This window comes from Protopterus annectens, chromosome 2.part0, assembly GCF_019279795.1.
Source record: "Protopterus annectens isolate FY-2018-M chromosome 2.part0, PAN1.0, whole genome shotgun sequence".
NCBI lineage: Eukaryota > Metazoa > Chordata > Ceratodontiformes > Protopteridae > Protopterus > Protopterus annectens.
Window position 1 is genome coordinate 1,073,739,052 of NC_056728.1, and position 21,318 is coordinate 1,073,760,369.

The 21,318-nt window shown below is 41.4% G+C and overlaps 1 protein-coding gene across 3 annotated transcripts in view; it reads left to right on the plus strand.

The window, feature by feature from the left end:
* The window catches only part of CCDC171 (coiled-coil domain containing 171), a 3,960,104-nt gene that overhangs the window by 2,293,552 nt on the left and 1,645,234 nt on the right, over positions 1–21,318 (plus strand). For all 3 annotated transcript variants that reach the window (XM_044061288.1, XM_044061289.1, XM_044061290.1), the window contains exon 16: positions 2,887–3,391. In XM_044061288.1, coding sequence (XP_043917223.1) covers positions 2,887–3,391 — 505 coding nt within the window. The remainder of the gene's footprint in view (positions 1–2,886; positions 3,392–21,318) is intronic.

Consider the following 21,318-nt stretch of genomic DNA (forward strand, 5'->3'; position numbering starts at 1 on the left):
GCTCTGAGGACTAATCCTTCGTTTCTTCCTAAATTCTGCTCAGAAAATAATTTAAACCAATCTATAGATCTCCCTGTGTTCTTCCCAAATCATAGCAACAAGGCAGAGTACAAACTTCACCAATTGGACGTTCATAGACAATTGCGTTTTTACCTGCACAGAACTAAAGAAATAAGAAAGTCAGACCAATTATTCCTTTCTTATTCCTTAAATAAACAAGGTCTCCCAGTTTCCGAGGTGACCTTATCCAGATGGTTGTCCCACACTATTAACTCTTTGTTCCTTAACTGGTAAATAAAAGTACCAATTAAACCGAAAGGTCATTCTACTAGGGAGTTGGCCATCTCTTTAGCCTTTCAGTCTAGGTTGCTCATGGATTCCATCTGTGCAGCTACCACATGGGCAAACCCTCATACCTTTATCTCTCATTACAAGGTGGACATGGTCTCCCGGAGCAGAGCTGACTTTGGTTCCACTGAGCCACCCAGGGTGTTGGGTGCTAGAGACACTGTCCCAAGCAGCAAGAATGAAGGCAAGATAGACAACTGAACATTAAGAAGTTATGTACCTACCATAACATTCCATGTTAGTTGTCTTCATCTCGCCTTCTTTCTTGCGTCCCTCCCTTCTTCCCCCGTCCTAGTGGATTGAGAGGAGTTCCGTTTTTTCACTGGCTGAGTATTCTTTTATTATTATTCTTCTGGCCAGGTCTTCCTAAACTATTCTAGATATTAGAATGCTGGGAACAACCAGTTTTTTGATAACTGTTTTTTCTCTTATGTCTGGTTTAGCTATTTCAAACGAGATATGGGTAGCTATCACTAGGCATTATGGGATAAAGGGGTAGCCTCGAGCCAGTAAACAGCTCTCGAGCTGTTGAAGAAACAAACAGCAAGAAAGAAGGCGAGATGATGACAACTAACATGGAACATTATGGTAGGTACATAACTTCTTATTTTCTTTAGTTGACTGAGAACTGTCCACAACCATCCCATTTGTCTGTATGCAATACATATCCCAGAGTTATGATAATTTTATTAATTTGTATTTTTAATTTTTGATTGTTTTCTGTATGACACACTCTTGAAACTTAGTGTGTTCACATGTCACACTGTAGGTCTTCCATCACTTACACTTATGATCTAGGTTTATATATGGAATTTTGCTGGTTGTATTCTTTTCTTTTCTTTTTTTTTCCTTTAGTGTGGAGAAACCCATATGCCATCTCTTGCTTATCAAGCAGGAAAGGTTGGGTGTCACCACTAGTGACATGCTGTTGTGCTTAGTTGTATCTTGCATTATTTCATTAAGTTCTTGGAGTGGGCATCTCTGTACTTGTTGTAATGTCACTATGAGTTTGCTACTAACATTCATCTATGCTGCGCTCCTGGCCCCACTAAAGTTGTGACCTTCACATAGGTGATTAAATTGTTATTTCTAAAAATGTCATTATAGAGAGATACTCTCCTTGGGACTAGAGGCAATACTAGTCTATAGTTGTATAATGCAGGGTAAGATGTTTAATGTGGTTATTTTATTTTCATTTATTAATGTAAGTAGAATGCTGATCCAAATGGACCGTTTTTGGCTCATTTTGCACAAAACAGGAAAAATCACAGGATAACATTGATCATGTTTAGATACAGTGTAGATATAGTTAAGATTTTGTCCTGTTTGCAACATAACAAAAACAGTAATAGCTCTAAAGTTGGTCGACAGATATTGTAGAGCAATACATACTTTATTTGCAAAATATGAGGAAGCTGTGGAGAAGAGGCATTAAGGTGTAGCAAAGAATTAATGTGAGGAGTCAGTTTGGAAGACAGGGGTGTTACTTGGGGTAGACGTGTAAGTTGGAATAAGAAGTGATTAGAGTAGTTATTGTAAGACCAGAGGATGAAGTCTCATTGCAAAATAGCCATTTGCAACTAATTACTGAGAGGAGCCTGAATGCATATAGTTTCAAGCAGGGTACATAGTGTAAGAAGCATTTGCAAGTGGCTTCCTTAAATGGGAATTTTTTAAGGTGGTCAAAAAAATTAGTAGAAAGTGGAAACTGATTTAAGTTGTTATGGTAATGATTCTGAGAGATACGGGAACACAGATGAGAAACTGTGAAATGTAGAGTGGCGTCTAGATGCTTTGGTAGTTAAAGATGGAGTGGTTAAGGATTGTGATCTCTGTTTATATACCGAGTATTTCTTGGTGGACCTGTTAGCAGAGTAGTGGATGCTTAAGTTTAAAAGCTTGTGTGTTAGGGACTCTGATCTGAGGGTGCATCTTTGCTTCATTTGGAAACCATTTAGCTTTTTGCAGCACTGAGCAATGGTGTTTTCATTGAGGCACCAGGGTGATGAAGCTCTGTATACTGTAGGTCATTGTATGGAGGTAGATCAGGTTTTTCTTGGATATATGATGGGGAGGCTCTATGAAAGCTGTGTGAATAGGACCCCTTTCCTAATGACTGTTCTTCCTTCTGGTGATAAGATTATATATATATATATATATATATATATATATATATATATATATATATATATATATATAAAAATTTTTTATTCCAGAATAGTTTTTTTGGTCTTTGATTTAATAGTTTTGACATGGTATTGGACGTTAAGTAATTGGTCAAGCAAGATTCCTAGGTATCTACTGGAAATGAGTGATTGTCAAAGTCACATTGTTCCGTATTTAACATTCGAAAGCTGTTGAACCAGAGACAACTTTTTATATGTATTCAAAGATCATGTATTTTGTTTTTACAGTAGGTATAATACGTTTACTTGCACATTTACATAAAAGATCAGTTTTAGCTAGTTGTTATTGTAATGAAATGTAGAAAATGCATTTTACTGACTATTTTATGTGCTATTTTTTTCTCTCTTCCAGAAATGTCAGGAAATAGCTGATATAAGCAAGGAAAAAATTGCTGGCCTGGAAAAAGTCAAGGATCACCTTGCCCTTGAAAACTCTCATTTTAGAAACTTGCTTTCCGTCTCTCAAAAGGAGCATGCATCTTTGTTAGTAGCCTGTGCACTTTTGGCAGGTGCTCTCTACCCTTTATATGGCCGTGCATGTGTCCTATATACACAGAAAAACATTCTTCAAAATCAGATTAACACATTTGAAACTGTTAAACATGAACTGTGGACTTTGATTCAGGCTTTGTCTGGGGAATCTAGAAAGAATAGAGAGGAATCCAGGAAAAAGAAAAAATGTTTCAGTGGAATGATAAGGATTTTTAGGAAAAGTGCCATTGTTATATTGGCAGTAAATCGACTTAAGTCTTTGGGGCGATCATCAAGGCGCATCTTCAGTTGGACTGAGGGCTACAGAGGAGGTGTGGGTCTCTTGATATGCAGTGGTGGGTCCAGATCTGTACACAGTCTGTCAAGTAAGCCCACTTTCTCTTCTTTTGCCTGTCTCATTGTAATGCATCGACTTTGGAATATTTTTGTTTTGTACCAATGTATTCATCAGCCCATATTAAGAGTTAGTGAGTGAGTTTTGGTTTTAGCATCACTATTCAGCCATCAGTCTGTTATTCTTTGGCTTCTTGTGTAATGAAGACTATTTACAATGAGGCTTTTTTGTTTCAAATGTGATAATATTGTATTTATTTGCTTAAGGTTTATGTGCATGTAATCACATATAAAGTGTGCTTTTTGGAACACCACAGAAAATTCACCAAACACCCGACTGTCTGTCCTTGACTTATACAACCTCACCACAGAAACAACCTCCATTTGTAAAGTACTTAGGGTTATGTCTTGATCATTCTCCAAACTGCAATTTCCAGATGGACAGAGCAAAAGCAAAAAATAACCTGTATCCTCTTCTCTGCCAAAATGTCTATATTGTCACAAAAGTGTTCTCTCTCAGCTAGAATATAGCTATCCATTTCCACAACTGCCTCCAAGAAAAACACTACCACACACCAGAAATCTCCAATTTATGACAAACTCACCCCTCCTTGAACATCACTTTATCATCCTTGGAAAAAGCCAGTTGAAACAAAGGGTTAAAGTTGTGCTCTGTAATTTCTCTGGTACAAGGCTTGACTCCCTAAGCCCTCATTTGCCTGTTGTATGACCTTGAGCAAATCACTTAACCAGACAGTGGTTTGGGGCAGCTGGGAATTTGGGCAAAGTTCCTCAATGGTCTCCTGGACTGCAAGCCTATTAACTACCTATGAACATAAAGGACTACCCATAACATAAATACCTAACTTATTGTTAAGATCCCAAATCTGCAAACTACTGCAGCTCCAGATATTTGCTCCCTATGCAGCTAAACTTCATGAAAAACCCTCCTTATACATTGAGACCCTACCGGAAAGATACACCAACTCTCATTACCCCTAGAACTAAACTCCTTAGCACTGCAAATGTATTCTATCAAGCAACTACTCTGTCACTTTCTCTTGATTGATATACAGGAAATCAACACATACTCCAATTTCAGAATGCAACTCAAAAAGCACCTCTATATCCATGTCAAATGCTCCTTATTCAGCAGAGGACATATCGCCTTAATAAACTATCCCTGTCTCCTTTCTGCTTCATTTCTCTTCTCACAGAATTATGAAGGATGAAAAGTACTTTTGAAACGCCTTTTGAAACTAGTGTAAGTATTATACATTACACTTTGATGTTCTTCATCTCACATTGCTGCAGTCCTAACACTTGGGTAGTCCGCTGTCCCAGTCGGCCCGAATACCAAAGTATAAGGCTGACGTCGGTCAAGGCACATTATTCTGACGTCAGGACGTCAGGGTACAAATGCGCATGACCGACGTCATATCCGCAGTCTTTTTTGCCGCATGGTCCGATGCAGAAGCAGTATTGCGAGTGCAGGTTGGCGTTCTGAAATTTTCTGAAGTCGGAGTTTCAGACCGAATCAAAGTTGGCTAAGTACCCCGTTGGGGAATATTTTGTTTTTTTCTTGCCTCAGTATTTAACCGGATGTCAGAAAAAGTGAATAACTGTATTTCTTGTGGGAAACAGATACCTCATAGGGATTACCATACCTTGTGTATACCTTGCTTAGGGCCTGAGCACGACGTTGTTGGATGTCGCTCTTGTGCTAGATTTAACAAACGCACTATAAAGAGAAGATTAGACTGTGCCAGGTTAGTTTCTGGGAAGCGTTGTAATTATAAACTGCCGCCGGATGCTCCGGCCCGCTCGTCAAAAAGCGCAAGGACAAAGCAGCAAAGCCTAGGTTGGAAGAACCGTCTGTCCCGACGCCGGTTCTTTAGAGGGCACAGTGGAGCCGGAGGTTCTGCCAGAAGTTTCTTTGGAGTCTCAGGGAGAGACTTTACTGTTACAAGATGTGTCCTCTCAGGAGGTAGGCCAGGCAGAAGGGGCTTCTCAGGTAGCTGTTCTCCCTCCCTTCCTAAGGTGGTTAGGCCCTCCCTTCTGTTTCCAAGGCTTCTTCGAGAGGCAGGCCAGGTTTAACTTCAGTGGGTGTCTCTCCTAGTTCTTCAGGGTCTCTGCCTAAGAAACATATGCTTAAAATGGCAGAAGATTTGATTACTATGATTAGAGGTTCTATGCCCCCTCCTGACAAGAGGCCTAGGGTGGAACCTGAGCTTGAGAGTTTTGAGCAGTGTTCGGAGGCTTCTGAGTCTTCGGCTGAAGACTTACAGGAGTATCCTCCTTATTCTGATTCTGATGTAGATGATTCTACTCCTTGGCTTCTCCTCCTGAGGATTTTTCTTTTCAGAGACTCTTCATTCCATGAGGGAGCATTTTAAATGGGAAGGTCAAGATTTCTCTGATTCCAGGAAAAGGCTTAGGGAATTTTGTTTTCTACCCCAGCATAGGCCTTTAGCTATACCTCCTGTTCTGGATGTGGTGGAAGATGTTTTGCAGAGGCTTCCCTGAACCCTGATTCTTTGCCTCCTGCCCCAGTTAAACCGGATAGGTATTATAGGGTGCCTGAAGCTCATAAGTATCTTTTAAGAGTTCTAGGGCAGACCCAGAAACTGTTTCTCAGGGGCCTAAAGGTGTTAAGGCTTCTGTTGTTAAAAATCCTGTTCCTCCTGATAAAGAGGCAAGGGCTTTGGATAGATGGGGAAAGAAGGTGTATACTTCTTCCACTTTAGCCATGAGGGCTTTGAATTGCCAGTTCCACATGTTAAAATACCAAAATTATCTCCTTTCACAATTGAAGTCTAAGGTGGATGCTCTGGCGGAAGGTATTGAGTGTAAAGAGTTGCAGGATTTAGTTCATGTTTCTGAACAGGTGGGTAAGCATTCTTTGCAATGTGGTTTTGATGCTGTACAGGCCTCTTCGAGGGTGGCTGCCACTGGTTCTGTTCTTCGCAGGCACGCCTGGCTGAGGGATCAGAATTTGGCTGAGCATGTTAAGACAAGGATTTTAGATGCTCCGTTACAATCTGATGTGTTGTTTGGTTCGCCTGTGGAAGCAGTTTTAAAGAAAATGGAGGACAAGGCTAAGTCTATGCAGACTGTTAAAGATTTTTTGCAGGTTCAGCCTCCGAAGTTTAGTAGAAATTGGCCTACTAAGGGGTGGACATATCCTTCTTATGATTCCCAGTCTAGGGGTAGGTCTAGACATGGTAGGGGCAGAGCTCAAGGTTCTTTTAGGCCTAGAACAGGGAGTTCACCTGCTCAGTCTTCTGGTGAGGGCAGGGGTCAGTCCTTTCGTAAACAGACCCAATGACCTGCCTTTTCAGCTGCCAGAGCCTTCTCGTCTGGCAGCACCTTTGGGAGGAAGGCTGGCACTTTTCAAAGAAAATTGGAGTTTAATTACCCAAGACAGATGGGTATTGGATATCATTAACCACGATTACAGGTTTTATTTCCATACCTTGCCTCCTTTCAAAGGCATGCCAGACATTCCTCCTCTACAAAGAAAAGAGGCTCACAAGCAGATTTCTCTGTTACTCAAAATAGGGGCCATTCAGCCGGTTCCTGTGCCAGAAAGGGGCCTAGGATTTTATTCTCGCCTGTTCCTAGTACCAAAAAAGGGGAACACGTGGAGACCAATTTTGGATTTATCTATCCTCAACACTTATCTGGACATTCCCAAGTTCAAAATGCTGACGTTACAACAGCTTTTACCTCTGCTGGGAAAAGATCACTGGATGGTAACTTTAGATCTCAAGGAGGCTTACCTTCATGTGCCTATCAGACTAAGTTGCAGGAAGTATCTGCGTTTTCGAGCTGGGAATTCCCATTATCAGTTCTCTGCATTGCCCTTTGGCTTATCTACTGTGCCCAGAGTATTCACAAAAGTTCTGGCTCCAGTGATAGCTTACTTCAGGCTAAAAAGAATACAAATCTATCCTTACTTGGACGACTGCCTGATTCTGGCTCAAGAAAAGGAAGACCTTTTTCAGCATTTGGAATATGTGATAGCAGTGCTAAGATGCCTGGGGTATTCTGTGAACGAAATAAAGTCCAGTCTAGTACCCTCTCAAGACATGTGCTTTCTGGGTGTGAGACTGAATACAGCAACCCAGATGGCCTTTTAACCCCGGACAAACAAAAGAATCTTTCCCTTTACTTCCATCAACTATCTCTTCAGTCCGGGCTGACTGCAAGGACAGTCCTTCAAGCCTTAGGGTTCATGGCATCTTGTATTCTGGTGCTTCCCAATGCCAAACTGCATATGAGGAAGCTGCAATGGTATCTCAAAATGTATGGACACAGCACTGCCAGGATTTGGACACTGTCATTCAAATAATACCTTGCATTCAAAAGGAATTTTTGTGGTGGGCTCAGGAATGTCACCTAAACAAGGGACTCTCTGTGACCCGGCCAGAGGCGAGTCAGATTCTAACGACAGATGCCTCAGACATAGCTTGGGAGCTCATCTGAATGGAAAGTGGATACAAGACAAGTGGCCTGCCAGACTACAGCATCTACATATCAACATGAAGGAGATGTTAGCAGTCCAGTTTGCATTAATGGCTTTCAAGGAGTTACTTCTTCCAGGGCAGGTGTTGATTCTAACAGACAACACAACTGTCATGTGGTACATCAACAAACAAGGGGGAACACATTCTTATCCTCTATGCAGGCAAGCAATGATTTTGTGGGAGACTGCGCTCAGCTTGCAACTAAATCTTCAGGCAAGGTTTCTGCCGAGCACAGAACTCCTTAGCAGATGTGTTAAGCAGGCAAATCATGGATCCCCACGAGTGGAAACTGGATCTTCATGTATTTTGGAAATTGACAGTGTCATGGGGAACTCCAGACATAGATCTGTTCGCTTCTCCACTAAACCACCAGCTGCCAAAGTTTTCCACGAAAAGGTTTCATCACACAGCTTGGAAAGTGGATGCTCTTTCTTTCAGTTGGAAAAATCTTCATGTGTATGCCTTTCCACCTCTGCCTCTCCTCCCAAAGGTACTCCTAAAGGTCAGACAAGACAAACCAAGGATGATTTTAATAGCTCCAGATTGGCCTCGGCAACACTGGTACCCATTACTGAGGAGTCTGGTAAGGAAGCCTCCATGGCCTTTACCTTTGATTCCACACCTATTGTCTCAGAGGGACGGTCATCTACTCAATGTCAAGCTTCACTCTCTTCATCTAACAGCCTGGCATATTCTGTTTTGAACCACAGCAGGTCTCAACTTCCTCAACAAGTTTTGAATGTGATTATGGAAGCCAGAAGACCTAGTACAAGGAAAGTGTACGCAGAAAAATGGAAGAGATTTTTATTTTGGAGTGCAGCAAAGGATTTGGAGGTTTCTGAGCCTAATTTGAGTGTGGCTCTTCAATATCTTACTGAGTTATTGGACAAAGGTTTGTCTTTCTCTTCCATTAAGATTCATGCTGCAGCAATTTCAGCTCACTATGATTGTGACCCACCATTGTTTTCTCATCCTTTGTTCAAGCAATTTCTTAGAGGGGCAAAGAATATAAGACCCCCACGTAGAGCTCCTACTCCTGCTTGGGACCTCAATTTTGTGTTGGAGAAACTTACTCTACAACCTTTTGAGCCTCGGCTACTGCTGAATTGAAATACTTGTCATGGAAGACTGCTTTTTGTTGGCCATTACTTCTGCAAGAAGGGTTTCTGAATTGCAGGCCCTTATGGCGGTTGAGCCTTTTTTGATTTTCCATAAGGATAGGGTATCATTACGTACTAATCCTTCCTTTATGCCTAAGGTGGTCTCTAGTGTGGCTTTAAACCAAACTATTCATTTGCCTACTTTTATGCAGATCCCCAAAATAAGGGGAAAAGATTTTGCACACTTTAGATGTACACAGGCAGTTGCGTTATTATTTAAGCAGGACTAAGGATTTTAGGCAGTCTCAGCAGTTGTTTGTTTCTTTTGCTTTGAGTTCTCAGGGCAAGCCTGTGTCAAAACAAACTATTTCTAAGTGGATTGGGTTTTGCATTGCATTTTGTTATTCCCATCATGGCAAGGAGATTCCAGCTGGGATTAGGCCTCATTCCACTAGGGCTACTGCCACTTCAACAGCATTTCTAAGGGGGGGGGGGCAACTAAGGATATTTTGGAGGCAGCTACTTGGAGTTCAGTTCATACTTTCTCTAAGCATTACCACCTTCCTCTCTACTCTAAATCTAGGGCTGGTTTTGCCACGGCTATTTTGCAGGGCATGTTGACAGCTCCTGCTTCTTTATGATTTGCCAGCCTCCCTTACCTCTGCTTTGGGATTCTACCCAAGTGTTAGGACTGCAGCAATGTGAGATGAAGAACATAGTACAGTTTTGTACCTACCATAAATGTAGATGTTAGAAGATCCACATTGCTGCAGTCCAATTTACCCTCCCTCCTTCCCCTCTGTGTTTAGGGGTGGTTGTGTGGGTGGGGTTGTACTTTTGTAAATTTGTATATATTGTACATATATTTGGTACAGGAGTGTTTGGTGTTTTTGGTTTTGGCCTTATCTTTTTAGGGTCTTCTGACATCTGGGGCAAGAAAAGACTGAGGATATGACGTCGGTCATGCGCATTTGTACCCTGACGTCAGAATAATGCGCCTTGACCGACGTCAACCTTATACTTTGGTATTCGGGCCGACTGGGACAGCGGACTACCCAAGTGTTAGGACTGCAGCAATGTGGATCTTCGAACATCTACATTTATGGTAGGTACAAAACTGTACTTTTCTTTAATATAAGTTACATGGACAAGTTTTCTGTGTAACTAATCTGAACTAAAATTGCTCACATTTCTGCCTTTTTTGTTTGTGAAATGTTCTATATTTCAACTCGGCTGAACCTAAAATTGGTCGGTGCACTACCTCACCAAACAAATATAAATAATTAAAAATGCAATTAGTGTGTATTTATTAGTTCTAGTTGTCTTCTCAGTTGAATGCTGCATTTTTGTAGCCTTCCAAATTAAATTATGTCATAAATATATCTAATATGCAGGGGTCTGCTGCATGGTATAATAAATAATCTTGTACTGTAACATTAAAGAAACAGATCTAAAATAGAAAGTAAAGAACAATAAACAAATCTTCATGCAGAAACCCACATAGTGCATTCAAACTCTGAAGAGCAGCAACTCACCACAGATGTATGCACACATATTAAATAAATGAAGTGATCAGCTCTGTTAGTATCTGTTAAGTATAAAAACAAAAAACATAAAACTAAATATAATAAAATGCAGTGCTGTAGTAGCAACAAAATTCCACTAATCTGAGAAATTGTAACAAACTCTGTAGCGCTTGGTAAAACATTACTAACTGCAAAGCACATTAAAATGAGTTGGGAGGGTGGCCTAGTGGTTAAAGTGTTTGCCTTACAAAGACAAGGTGCAGGGTTTGAGCCTCATAAGAAATAATTGACTAGGCTTACAATGGCTTGCAAGGGCAGTTAGCCTAGTACTCACCTATGAACCAATAGACGTTTTAAAACTAAACTCAGTAAAACACACCAACCACAGCCCCAAAAAGTCTAACACCCCAGAAAATTGAATAAGTCTTATAGTATACCTGTAAAATTACAGAAGGACATATAAATGCAATAAAAGATCACAGTGCATTAAAACATAGCATTCCTCAAACCTTTTAATGTAAAAGTGAAATGTTGTACTTAGAAGCAGTGGGCTCTGAAATGGATGCTGAACCAGAACTTTATTCCCTCTTCAAGCAAAAAATGAAATGTAAAGAAGTTCAGGTACAAAAAATTAAAACTAAACTACATGTAAACTTTTTTTCCTTTCATCCCCACTCCCACCATTAACTCAAATCAATGTTGGAACTGACAAAAGTAAATAAAATTAAAGTACAAAAAATCCCAGTTTTATATAAACTACATTCATTTACATGAGAACTTGAAGTAGAAATCTCTTGGAAGTCCTTTGTGATCCTCTAAATAATCAGTTAATCCACCATGAATTGGGCCACATTGAAAGCTGGGAAATGGAAGAAGTAATATCCCCATACCCAGACTGCCAGCTGATTACCTAACAGTGGCCTAGTGTGTAAAGTAAAGCATTCTACACTCAAATAATTCCTAGTTACACATATAAAAAAAAAAAAAAAGAAGAAAAAAAAAACTTGCACTTGCTTATATACTGTCTAGTCAGTTACCTTCCTACTCACGCCCAGTGATCTTTGAACTTAAAAAAAAAAAAAAAAAAAACGCACATTTAGTTAAGCCACATCACAGCAAATAAAAAGACTGAGAATATTAAAAACTCCCTTGGCCTATGTTGTTGTTTGTCTTTCGGCTTTTCCTGGTTAGGGGTCGCCACAGCAGAACTCCAGTCCGCTAATGATTGGCAGTAGATTTTCATGAACGCTGAGGTGCCAGCTCAACGAAGGCACGCCCATTTACGCATGTCTTTCGAACACCCACCCAACAAAAATTATGAAAAAAAATATTAGTCCAAATTTTTACATTATAGTAGTAGTTCACTTTGTGAAATACTCAGATCTACAACATCTGTATGAAAATAGGTACTCAAATGGCATTTCAGGTTGAAACAGGATAATGAAGCTGAAAAGCTAAATTAGGAGGTAAAAGGTTTAAATGAACTAACTGGTAAAAAAAAGTGAGTGAATCATTTCTGATGTCTATTGACATTCCAAATTACAGGAGGTAAGCTTTTTTTTTATCCTGACAGTGTCGCAACATAAGCTGTGGGTAGGCAGTAAGTATAGGGAAGCATAGGCAGACAAAAATGAAGGTAAAGCATAGGATACGGGAACACATTAGCGATATGAAAAGTGATTTTCCAAAAAGTAGTCTTGCTAAACATAGTGAAGAGGGACATGGGGAAAGAGATCCAATAAGTTATTTAGGAATGGCAACTATTAGATCATCAAGAGGTGGTGATGAATACTCCTAAATAAATAAATTAGAAACAATTTATTTTGAAATTTAATATACTTTTTCCAGTAGGATTAAATAATGAATTGAATTTGTCATGTTTGATCGGTTAATGCATTATTTGGGTATAGTTTTTCTTGGTAACCTTGAAGTTGATTAGTGTTTTAATTGTTTTATTTGATTTAATTATTGATTATTGAGAAGTATATAAACATGGTGATATTAGTCACGTAGTTTGTCTCCCTTTGAAGATGATATTGCTGAAGTGCTAGGAAGTGTAAAGTTTTATCTGAGCATCCATTTATGTATGGATTTTTCTAAATTGTTCATTAATTGTGGTGTTATTGTGTGTAGAGGCCGTCTGTGAAGGGATAATTGGTCTTGCTGTTTGATGTTATGGGTCTACCTCGACCCAATGAAATTACATTTCAGAGAAACGTAATTAGGAGAGTTCTGTTTCCCGAAAGTGCATTTTTCCCAAAATGCACTTTCTCGAAAAGGCACCTAAGCGAACAGCCATGGGGGGTTGTCGCTTAGATCGCAGCACAGTGTGGATATTCCCTTTTCCCTACTGTAGTGCGATCTCGGAGTGAGAATATAAAAGTAGCGGGGGCATGGGGGTGCAGGGGGCTTACCCCCCCCCCTGCATAAATATGGTTAATGTTGTGTTTTTTTTATTTTGCTTTTTTTTTTTGTTTAATATGTTTTTTGTGAAAGTGCATTTTGGCAAAACACGTTAACAAAAAACAGCTCGCCTTGTTAAGTTTCATTGAAACGTAATTTCGATGTAACCATGGTTTTTGTCTTGACAGGATCAGACTTGATATTTTGGATAAGCAATATGTATGGAGTCTGCTAGGTCCTGCTGTTTACTGTAATAATTTTGGCTTAGCAGGATTTATGTGTACTCTGTTTAAGTAATTTGGAAAACAAGTTGTAAGTACTATTTGACTCAGACAAAAATACATTAATATAGCCTTTTTTTATCCTGGTATAGTCAAGCCAGATAAATTTGGGAAGACAAAAAGGTATGAGGGCTTTCTTTGGATGAAATCATTGGCCCTTGTGTTTGCTGTTGTAATTCTGGATGTTCTTCATTCCACATTGCTGCAGTCCTAACACTTGGGTAGTCCGCTGTCCCAGTCGGCCCGAATACCAAAGTATATGGCTGACGTCGGTCAAGGCGCATTAGTCTGACGTCAGGACGTCAGGGTACTAATGCGCATGACCGACGTCATATCCTCAGTCTTTTTTGCCGCATGGTCCGATGCAGAAGCAGTTTTGCGAGTGCAGGTTGGCGTTCTGAAATTTTCTGAAGTCGGAGTTTCAGACCGAATCAAAGTTGGCTAAGTACCCCGTTGGGGAATATTTTGGTTTTTTCTTGCCTCAGTATTTAACCGGATGTCAGAAAAAGTGAATTACTGTATTTCTTGTGGGAAACAGATACCTCATAGGGATTACCATACTTTGTGTATACCTTGTTTAGGGCCTGAGCACGACGTTGTTGGATGCCGCTCTTGTGCTAGATTTAACAAACGCACTATTAAGAGAAGGTTAGACTGTGCCAGGTTAGTTTTGGGAAGCGTTGTAATTATAAAATGCCGCCGGATGCTCCGGCGCCCGCTTCGTCAAAAGCGCAAGGACAAAGCAGCAAAGCCTAGATTGGAAGAACCGTCAGTCCCGGACGTCGGTTCTTTAGAAGGCTCAGTGGAGCCGGAGGTTCTGCCAGGAGTTTCTTTGGAGTCTCAGGGAGAGACTTTACTGTTACAGGATGTGTCCTCTCAGGAGGTAGGCCAGGCTGAAGGGGCTTCTCAGGTGGCTGTTCTTCCCTCTCTTCCTAAGGTGGTTAGAGCCTCCCTTCTGTTTCCAAGGCTTCTTTGAGAGGCAGGCCAGGTTTAACTTCAGTGGGGGTTTCTCCTAGCTCTTCAGGGTCTTTGCCTAAGAAACATATGCTTAAAATGGCAGAGGATTTGATTACTATGATTAGAGGTTCTATGCCCCCTCCTGATAAGAGGCCTAGGGTGGAACCTGAGTTTGAGAGTTTTGAGCAGTGTTCGGAGGCTTCTGAGTCTTCGGCTGAAGACTTGCAGGAGTTTCCTCCTTATTCTGATTCTGATGTGGATGATTCTACTCCTTCAGCTTCTCCTCCTGAGGATTTTTCATTTTCAGAGACTCTTCATTCCATGAGGGAGCATTTTAAATGGGAAGGCCAAGATTTCTCTGATTCCAGGAAGAGGCTTAGGGAATTCTTGTTTTTACCCCAGCATAGGCCTTTAGCTATACCTCCTGTTCTGAATGTGGTGGAGGATGTTTTTGCAGAGGCTTCCCTGAACCCTGATTCTTTGCCTCCGGCCCCAGTTAAACCAGATAGGTACTATAGGGTGCCTGAAGCTCATAAGTATCTTTTTAAGAGTCCTAGGGCAGACCCGGAAACTGTCTCTCAGGGGCCTAAAGGTGTTAAGGCTTCTGTTGTTAAAAATCCTGTTCCTCCTGATAGAGGCAAGGGCTTTGGATAGATGGGGAAAGAAAGTGTATACTTCTTCCACTTTAGCCGTGAGGGCGTTGAATTGCCAGTTTCACATGTTAAAATATCAAAATTATCTCCTTTCACAATTGAAGTCTAAGGTGGATGCTCTGGCGGAAGGTATTGAGTGTAAAGAGTTGCAGGATTTAGTTCATGTGTCTGAACAGGTGGGTAAGCATTCCTTGCAATGTGGTTTTGATGCTGTGCAGGCCTCCTCGAGGGTGGCTGCCACTGGTTCTGTTCTTCGTAGGCACGCCTGGTTGAGGGATCAGAATTTAGCTGAGCATGTTAAGACAAGGATTTTGGATGCTCCATTACAGTCTGACGTGTTGTTTGGTTCGCCTGTGGAAGCAGTTTTAAAGAAAATGGAGGACAAGGCTAAGTCTATGCAGACTGTTAAAGATTTTTTGCAGGTGCAGCCTCCGAAGTTTAGTAGAAATTGGCCTACTAAGGGATGGACATATCCTGCTTATGATTCCCAGTCTAGGGGTAGGTCTAGACGTGGTAGGGGCAGAGCTCAAGGTTCTTTTAGGCCTAGAACAGGGAGTTCACCTGCTCAGTCTTCTGGTGAGGGCAGGGGTCAGTCCTTTCGTAAACAGACCCAATGACCTGCCTTTTCAGCTGCCAGTACATTCTTGTCTGGCAGCACCTTTGGGAGGAAGGCTGGCTCTTTTCAAAGAAAATTGGGATTTAATTACCCAAGACAGATGGGTATTGGATATCATTCACCACGGTTACAGGTTTTATTTCCATACCTTGCCTCCTTTCAAAGGCATGCCAGACATTCCTCCTCTACAAAGAAAAGAGGCTCACAAGCAAATTTCTCTGTTACTCCAAATAGAGGCCATTCAGCCGGTTCCTGTGCCAGAAAGGGGCCTAGGATTTTATTCTCGCCTGTTCCTAGTACCAAAGAAGGGGAACACGTGGAGACCAATTTTGGATTTATCTATCCTCAACACTTATCTGGACATTCCCAAGTTCAAAATGTTGACGTTACAACAGCTTTTACCTCTCCTGGGCAAAGATCACTGGATGGTAACTTTAGATCTCAAGGAGGCTTACCTTCATGTGCCTATCAGACTAAGTTGCAGGAAGTATCTGCGTTTTCGAGCTGGGAATTCCCATTATCAGTTCTCTGCATTGCCCTTTGGCTTATCTACTGCGCCCAGAGTATTCACAAAGGTTCTGGCTCCAGTGATAGCTTATTTCAGGCTAAAAGGAATACAAATCTATCCTTACTTGGACGACTGCCTGATTCTGGCTCAAGAAAAGGAAGACCTTTTACAGCATTTGGAATATGTGATAGCAGTGCTAAGATGCCTAGGGTATTCTGTGAACGAAATAAAGTCCAGTCTAGTACCCTCTCAAGACATGTGCTTTCTGGGTGTGAGACTGAATACAGCAGCCCAGATGGCCTTTTTAACCCCGGACAAACAAAAGAATCTTTCCATTTACTTCCATCAACTATCTCTTCAGTCCGGGCTGACTGCAAGGACAGTCCTTCAAGCCTTAGGGTTCATGGCATCTTGTATTCTGGTGCTTCCCAATGCCAAACTGCATATGAGGAAGCTGCAATGGTATCTCAAAAATGTAGTGACACAGCACTGCCAGGATTTGGACACTGTCATTCAAATAATACCTTGCATTCAACAGGAATTTTTGTGGTGGGCTCAGGAATGTCACCTAAACAAGGGACTCTCTGTGACCCGGCCAGAGGCGAGTCAAATTCTAACGACAGATGCCTCAGACATTGCTTGGGGAGCTCATCTAAATGGAAAGTGGATGCAAGACAAGTGGCCTGCCAGACTACAGCATCTACATATCAACATGAAGGAGATGTTAGCAGTCCAGTTTGCATTAATGGCTTTCAAGGAGTTACTTCTTCCAGGGCAGGTGTTGATTCCAACAGACAACACAACTGTCATGTGGTACATCAACAAACAAGGGGGAACACATTCTTACCCGTTATGCAGGCAAGCAATGATTTTATGGGAGACTGCGCTCAGCTTGCAACTAACTCTTCAGGCAAGGTTTCTGCCGGGAGCACAGAACTCCTTAGCAGATGTGTTAAGCAGACAAATCATGGATCCCCACGAGTGGAAACTGGATCTTCATGTATTTCAGAATTTGACAGTGTCATGGGGAACTCCAGACATAGATCTGTTCGCTTCTCCACTAAACCACCAGCTGCCAAAGTTTTGCACAAAGAGGTTTCATCACACAGCTTGGAAAGTGGATGCTCTTTCTTTCAGTTGGAAAAATCTTCATGTGTATGCCTTTCCGCCTCTGCCTCTTCTCCCAAAGGTGCTCCTAAAGGTCAGACAAGACAAGCCAAGGATGATTTTAATAGCTCCAGATTGGCCTCGGCAACACTGGTACCCATTACTGAGGAGTCTGGTAAGGAAGCCTCCATGGCCTTTACCTTTGATTCCACACCTGTTGTCTCAGAGGGACGGTCATCTGCTCAATGTCAAGCTTCACTCTCTTCATCTAACAGCCTGGCATATTCTGTTTTGAAACACAGCAGGTCTCAACTTCTTCAACAAGTTTTAAATGTGATTATGGAAGCCAGAAGACCTAGTACAAGGAAAGTGTACGCAGAAAAATGGAAGCGATTTTTATTTTGGAGTGCAGCAAAGAATTTGGAGATTTCTGAGCCTAATTTGAGTGTGGCTCTTCAATATCTTACTGAGTTATTGGACAAAGGTTTGTCTTTCTCTTCCATTAAGATTCATGCTGCAGCAATTTCAGCTCACTATGATTGTGATCCACCATTGTTTTCGCATCCTTTGTTCAAGCAATTTCTCAGAGGGGCAAAGAATATAAGACCCCCACGTAGAGCTCCTACTCCTGCTTGGGATCTCAATTTTGTGTTGGAGAAACTTACTCTACAACCTTTTGAGCCTGCGGCTACTGCTGAATTGAAATACTTGTCATGGAAGACTGCTTTTTGTTGGCCATTACTTCTGCAAGAAGGGTTTCTGAATTGCAGGCCCTTATGGCGGTAGAGCCTTTTTTGATTTTCCATAAGGATAGGGTATCATTACGTACTAATCCTTCTTTTATGCCTAAGGTGGTTTCTTGTGTGGCTTTAAACCAAACTATTCATTTGCCTACTTTCTATGCAGATCCCCAAAATAAGGGGGAAAAGATTTTGCACACTTTAGATGTGCACAGGCAGTTGCGTTATTATTTAAGCAGGACTAAGGATTTTAGGCAGTCTCAGCAGTTGTTTGTTTCTTTTGCTTTGAGTTCTCAGGGCAAGCCTGTGTCAAAACAAACTATTTCTAAGTGGATTGGGTTTTGCATTGCATTTTGTTATTCCCATCATGGCAAGGAGATTCCAGCTGGGATTAGGCCTCATTCCACTAGGGCTACTGCCACTTCAACAGCATTTCTAAGGGGGGTGGCAACTAAGGATATTTTGGAAGCAGCTACTTGGAGTTCAGTGCATACTTTCTCTAAGCATTACCACCTTCCTCTCTACTCTAAATCTAGGGCTGGTTTTGCCACAGCTATTTTGCAAGGCATGTTGACAGCTCCTGCTTCTTTATGATTTGCCAGCCTCCCTTACCTCTGCTTTGGGATTCTACCCAAGTGTTAGGACTGCAGCAATGTGGAATGAAGAACATAGTACAGTTTTGTACCTACCATAAATGTAGATGTTCGAGGATCCACATTGCTGCAGTCCAATTTACCCTCCCTCCTTACCCTCTGTGTTTAGGGGTGGTTGTGTGGGTGAGGTTATACTCTTATAATTTTGTATATATTGTACATATTTTTGGTGCAGGAGTGTTTGGTGTTTTTTGGTTTTGGCCTTATCTTTTTAGGGTCTTCTGACATCTGGGGCAAGAAAAGACTGAGGATATGACGTCGGTCATGCGCATTAGTACCCTGACGTCCTGACGTCAGACTAATGCGCCTTGACCGACGTCAGCCATATACTTTGGTATTCGGGCCGACTGGGACAGCGGACTACCCAAGTGTTAGGACTGCAGCAATGTGGATCCTCGAACATCTACATTTATGGTAGGTACAAAACTGTACTTTTTGAATGACTGAAATATTTGGGTAAAGCAAGCTGGAATACAAGATACAAGTGCTGCTCTTGTGAGAGAGAAACAAGTTCATGTATCCATTACTTTTAACCTGGCAGGCTCAAACCAGATATTGTGGGTAGTCATCGGAAATAGAGGTTCTCTTTGGATGAAGTAATTGGCCTTGCTGTTTTATAATGCTGGCTTTGCAGGACTAATGTGTAGTTGGTTTAAGCAAGCTGGGATACATGCTCTGACCACTGTTTCTTTAAAAGAAAAATACTTTAATGTAACCATTATTTTTCCCAGCAGGAACAAACCACATACTGTGGGTAGGTGCTGGATATATGGGGACTGTCAGTAGATGAAGTGATTGACCCTGCTGTTTACTGTTGTACTTCTGGTTTCGGACGACTAATATGTGTTTGGGTGAAGTCAGCTGGAATAAACCCATGACTGTTTCCTCTGTGAAGCAAAAATACATACATTTTTTTTTCATCCTGGCAGGGTCAAACAGATATTTTGGATAGGTAAAGAAAATGGGGCTGATTGGTCCTGCTATTTCTTGTTGTAATTCTGGCTTTGCAGGACTAATGTGTATTTGGGTGAAGTAAGCTCCAAAGCAAGCTATTACTGTTTTTATCAGTCAAAAATACATTAACTTAGCTATTATCCTAACAAGATAAAAACGGATAATTTGGGTAAACAACTGGTATGGAAGCTTTCTTTCAATGAACTGATGGGCCCTGCTGTTTGCTGTTATCATTCTGGTTTTATAGGACTAGTTTGTATTTGAGTAAGACAATGTTGATGTAAATAGATCGTGTGGCTAGGCAGTAGATATGGGGTCTGTCTGTCATTGCAACATTTGGGCTTACTGTTTGCTACTGTCTTTCTGGCTTTGTAGGACTAATCTATATTTGGTTTAAGCAACCTGAAATACAATTTGTGTTTACTGTTGCTGTAAGTTAAAAATGCATTAATGTAACCATTATTTTATTTTACTTTTTTATCCAGGCAGGGTCAAATGATATCTGGATAGGCACTAGGTACAGGGACTGTCATTGGATGAAATTATTGACCTCGTTGTTTGCTGTTGTAATTCGAACTTGGCAGGAGTAGTGTATCTTTGAGAGAAGGAAGCAGGAATATAAGCTGTGACTGCTGTTTCTGTGAAATAAAGACGCATTCATTTATTTTTATTCTGGTAGAGTCAAACCAGAGACTGAGGGTAGGCACTGGGCATGGTGGCTCCCTGTGGATAAAATGATTGGCACGGGTGTTTACTGTTCCTTTTCTGGCTTTTTAGGATTAATGTATACTTGGGTGATGTGAGCTGAAATACAAGCTGTATCTACTGATCTGATGTTGTTAATCTTCATTCATTCCTTACTGATGGGTTATCAGTTCCATCCTCTGAACCGAACTGGCCAATATCAAGCTTGCGTCAGCCAACCACTCTCGAGCCAAGGTCCTACCTAGAATGGTGCGCTCCCTGTTACCTCAGATCTCGTTTGCCACGTTACTATACAGCCGTGTCAAGCCACTCTCTGAGCTAAGTGTCTAATTTTTTGATAATTTATACATTGTTCTTACTCTAAATTTTTCTCAAGTTTATTCTAATATTTTCCTACCCTATCACACACTTTAGACCCTCTCCCTTTAGTCTTTTTCTTTTATTGCCCTCCTTTCTTACCATGTGGTAATTCTCCATTACCATCATTGGTAATCCTTCCTTTCTCTTTTTACCCTTTTTTTTGGGTAGCCTTTCTTCTTCCTTTTGGTAGTGTTCTTCTCCACACCAGTTATGTTGGATAAGAAAAGTAGCGTTGGTTTTAAGCAGTGTAAGGATTGCGGCCTTAAGTTACTGCTTTCTGATGGCCATAACTTGTGTCTACTGTCTTAATGTCTCCCACTGGAGTGTGGATCCTCCTTGTGGGGATTTGTAAAAATTTCTCTACCAGGACTCTCAACGAGAGGAAGAATAAGTTCATTTTGCAAGGTCTCCTCAAGTCTCCTTTCTCAGGCTATTTCTGGGTCGGAGGGCTCACCCCCTCCTGTTAAATCCAACAAGAGGCGTTCTTCCTCTTTTTCATTGAAGTCACTCTCTTCTTCTCCCTCTGGAGATTGTAAGGAGTCGACTCACAAGAAGGTGAAATTGATTACTACTCCTGCGCTGCCACCTGTGACCCTGTTGGCTCCAGGTTCGGCACCACCCCAAATGATTCTGACTACAGCCATGTCTTCTTTATCAATACTGGCACCGGAGTTCCTGGTGCAGACAACTACGGTTCCAACAGGTCTGTCGCAACCCTTAACGGCACCGTCTATACAGGTTTGGTCCCCTTCGGCACCGTTGGAACAGTTACCTTCGGCTCTAAGTATGACTCTTCTGTACTCCACGGCGCAGACATTTTCGGCACTGACATGTGCTTCAGTGCAGTCCTTCTGGGCACCGTCCTTA